The sequence below is a fragment of the Sinohyriopsis cumingii genome, chromosome 14 (assembly GCF_028554795.1).
Source record: "Sinohyriopsis cumingii isolate HCF-2022 chromosome 14, ASM2855479v2, whole genome shotgun sequence".
Lineage (NCBI taxonomy): Eukaryota > Metazoa > Mollusca > Bivalvia > Unionida > Unionidae > Sinohyriopsis > Sinohyriopsis cumingii.
In genome coordinates this window covers 116,364,164-116,367,844 of record NC_142974.1, presented here as the reverse complement: position 1 = coordinate 116,367,844, position 3,681 = coordinate 116,364,164, and the positions used below count along the sequence as shown (strand labels likewise).

General features: G+C 37.3%; 1 protein-coding gene across 1 annotated transcript; it reads right to left on the bottom strand.

The window, feature by feature from the left end:
- Positions 1–292: 292 nt before the first annotated feature.
- On the bottom strand, positions 293–1,782 carry LOC149784658 (uncharacterized). Its single transcript, XM_089932706.1, has one exon. It carries the CDS (start codon positions 1,599–1,601, stop codon positions 462–464), a length of 1,140 nt encoding a protein of 379 aa, XP_089788832.1. The 5' UTR covers positions 1,602–1,782; the 3' UTR covers positions 293–461.
- Positions 1,783–3,681: the final 1,899 nt, after the last annotated feature.

Sequence of the window (3,681 nt, the reverse complement as noted above, 5' to 3'; positions counted from 1 at the left end):
CCATCCCCATAATGTATCCCATTCCCATCCCCGTAATGTGTCCCATTCCCAACCCCATTATGTGTTTGACCCCCATAATGTGTCCCATTCCCATCCCCATCATGTGTCCCATTCCTATCCCCATCATGTGTCCCATCACCGTAATATGTCCTAAGGTAATGTGTACTATCATTAAATTACAGTTCTTGCCAAAGAATTTTCCACATAAATTACATTTGACTCGTATCTTCCCAGTTGTCACAGTATGTGACTGTCAGCTTCAACAGTTTTGGGTATGCAGCTTACTACATATCTAAACCCTATTTTTATATGTCATCAATATTTAGTGCTAAGTGTTTTCTCAGGTTAGAGCCAGCATCCAAACAATTTTACAGATGATTTACACTTGAATGGTTTGACACCAGTATCTGTATCTTATGAATTTCAACACTGATCCCATGTTAAATGACTGACCACGAATTTCACATTTGAATGGTTTTATCATCAATGTGTGTCTTTAAGTGCTTTGACAAATAAGAGCTCTGGCTAAACAATTTTCCACATATTCCACATACGAATGGTTTGTTAAGAGTATGTATATTCATGTGTTTCTGTAATATATAATTCATATTAAATGATTTACCACACATTTTACATTTATGTGGTTTGTCACCAGTGTGTATCCTCATGTGCGAGGACAAATTTGAGTTTTGCCTGAACAATTTGCCACATATTTTACATGCATACGGTTTTTTATCAGTATGTGTAATAATGTGCCTGGTCAACGAGGAGCTCAAGCCAAACAATTTACCACATATTTCACATTTGAATGGTTTATCACTACTATGTACATTCATGTGTTTTCTCAATCTCAAATTGATGCTAAATGATTTACCGCAAACTTCACATTTGTATGGTTTGTCACCAGTGTGTATCCTCAAGTGTGTGGATAAATCAAAGCTCTGGATAAACAATTTACCACATATTTCGCATTTGTGTGGTCTTTCACCTGTATGAACCTTTACATGTCTCTTCAAACAAGAGCGGTCTCCAAACGATTTTCCACATATTTCACATTTGTGTGGTCTTTCGCCAGTATGTATCTTTGTGTGTCTAGTTAATGAGTAACTGTCTGCAAACGATTTCCCACAAATCTCACATGTGATAGCGTCCTCTCCAGTGTGTACAATCGAATGTTTGGACAAATATGACTTTAGGAGAAACAATTTACCACAAATTTCGCATTTGTATGGTTTATTATCAGTATGTGTTCTCATGTGGGTTCTCAACGAAAACCTTTCTGTAAACAATTTTCTACATACTTTACACTCAAAACGTTCGTCAGCAGTATTTATTTTCACGTGACTTTTCACTCCAGTGTCCTCTGTAAATCGTTTACCTCTTTTTTCACATGTGTATGGTTTGTCACTAGTGTGTATTCTCCAGTGTCTTGACAAATTCGAGCTCTGGTTAAATAATTTCCCACATATTTCACATTTGTATGGCTTTTCCCCTGTGTGTATCCTCAAGTGTTTGGATAGGTTAGTCCCATATCTAAAAAATTTACCACAAAGTTCGCATTTGAAGGGTATGTAACCAATGTGTATCATCTGGTTTTCCATTTCAAAGCAAGTACAAATTTGGTGAACAATTCACATTTGCGTGCTTATAGTTCAGGAAGTGTCGCAGTGTGAATGAACAGTGTCTTGCATTGCACATCCGCGAGAAGAACCGGAAGTCCACAGCTAGAACCACTGCCAAACATCCACGCTGAGAACCAATTCAAGAGTAATTTCCCTTTATTAGCAATTGTACGAAGAAGAAGAACATGAACAAAAACGATTATGTATGAGTGTCTGTGTAAATAGGACATTTAACGTAGCTTTAACAATTTAACAACAAAAGAGATAATAAATATCTTACCTCTGTCTCTTCAAGTAAAGTGAAATAACAATATTTCTTCGTGCACGGAGTACTGTAATAAAGCGAAGGAGCAGCAGAGAGACTGAGCCCACCAACTATTTCGTCAAACAGAACCTTCTATCGAAAACACTTTTGATAGAAGTATTGTCTTCACAAAATAAACCCTTCTAGTCAGAAAACACTGATAAATAGGCTTTCTCCGCTGACCAGAAGGGTTATCTGATGAAAAATATCTACCTATATAACTACTTCTCGATACAAGGGTCTACCAGACGAAACATTCGGTGTTGTTTCAGTCTCTCTGCTGCTCAAAATGCAAGCATTTTTAATACAAAGTATTTCTGCTGAAATAATTGTTTATTTTTCGGGAATTTTTGCAAGTGTCGCCTCACTCTGCTGCTGTAAATTAAATTATCAGTTATCAAATAATGGCAAATATCGGAGAAGCTCTCACAACTAGATTAGCTCGAGAACGACTTCAAGCAATCAAACAATTTCTTCCTGTTCGTGATAGTGTCAGAGAAAAATTGCAAGCGAGACAGCAATCGCGAGAAGGTTTCGTAGAGTCTACAGAGGAATTATTCAAACCTGTCACTGCAGTCACTGGAAAGGTTTTAACCGCAATCGCAGGAAGAACTCCCGAGGATGTTGAAAGAGAGGGTGGAAAACCACAGCGAGGTTTACTTCAAGCAATAGAACAACTTGGTGAACAACAAGCTGTAACTGATCATACAGCAGGTCCACTTGCAACTGTCAAAGCATCATTTATAGACAAATTTACTGATGATGGTATCGAAGAAATAAGAAATATTCCATTGAGTAACAGAGAGGAACTTAGACAGTTTTCTGTTTGGATTGTTGATAATTTTCATCGTAAACATGAAATTCTAACACCAGAAACTATTGAAAAAGGTATAACTCAAGCTGAGTGGACTGATTATGTGTATAAAATAAATCGAGGTATATCCCGAATAACTAAAAATGATGACACTTATAATTTTATAAAAACAGGTATAGTTGGGTATAATAAACAATTACGAGATGAAAGAAAAAAAGAAAAACAAGAAGAAAAAGAAGCGAAAATACAAGCGAAGGAAGAGCGAAAGCGAGCTCTGGAACAGAAAGCGCAAGAACCTAAAAAGAAAAACGAGGAAGACCACCAAAAACACTAACTAGTGCAATTACAGTGCCACACCAAGATATCCCAGATGCTTCTCCTCCGACTCCAGAAAAAGATATTTTTGAAGAACTTGAGTTGTTTGAACCTAAAACCGGATCTGGTCTAGCTATTTGTCCTGATAATATTATCAATGACGTATCACGGCTGGAAGTTCTTATCGGAGGGAAACGTGCCGGGAATAACTCACCAGAAGTAATTAATGAGGCCGCGAGTATCTGCCAAAGATTGTTTCAAAATAAAATTATAGACTCTCATATTTATCGGGAATTTATTGATGAGCTCATCGACGATTAGAGAAATATTAATTAGATAACATGATCATACACAATGCTCAACCTAACCCGGTCAGAGTAGTAAACTCACGATTACCAGTCTATCAAGTAACTTACGGAGATGGTCTTGGTGATGTTATTCAGGGTTTGTTTAGAAGAATGGGTCTTAAGGCGTTACCAATCGCAAAACAATTATCGATGAAAGCTATTGATGTTGTCAAGGATAAAACCTCTGGAGCAATTGGTAATCTTGCGGGTAAAGCATTCACAGCAATCAAGGACAGACTGGCGCGGTTAATACGTAAACCTCAAAGAGGTTCGCCGAAA

Excerpts from the sequence above, each read along its gene's own strand:
- LOC149784658 (XM_089932706.1), bottom strand. The coding sequence starts at position 1,601 with ATGGAAAACCAGATGATACACATTGGTTACATACCCTTCAAATGCGAA.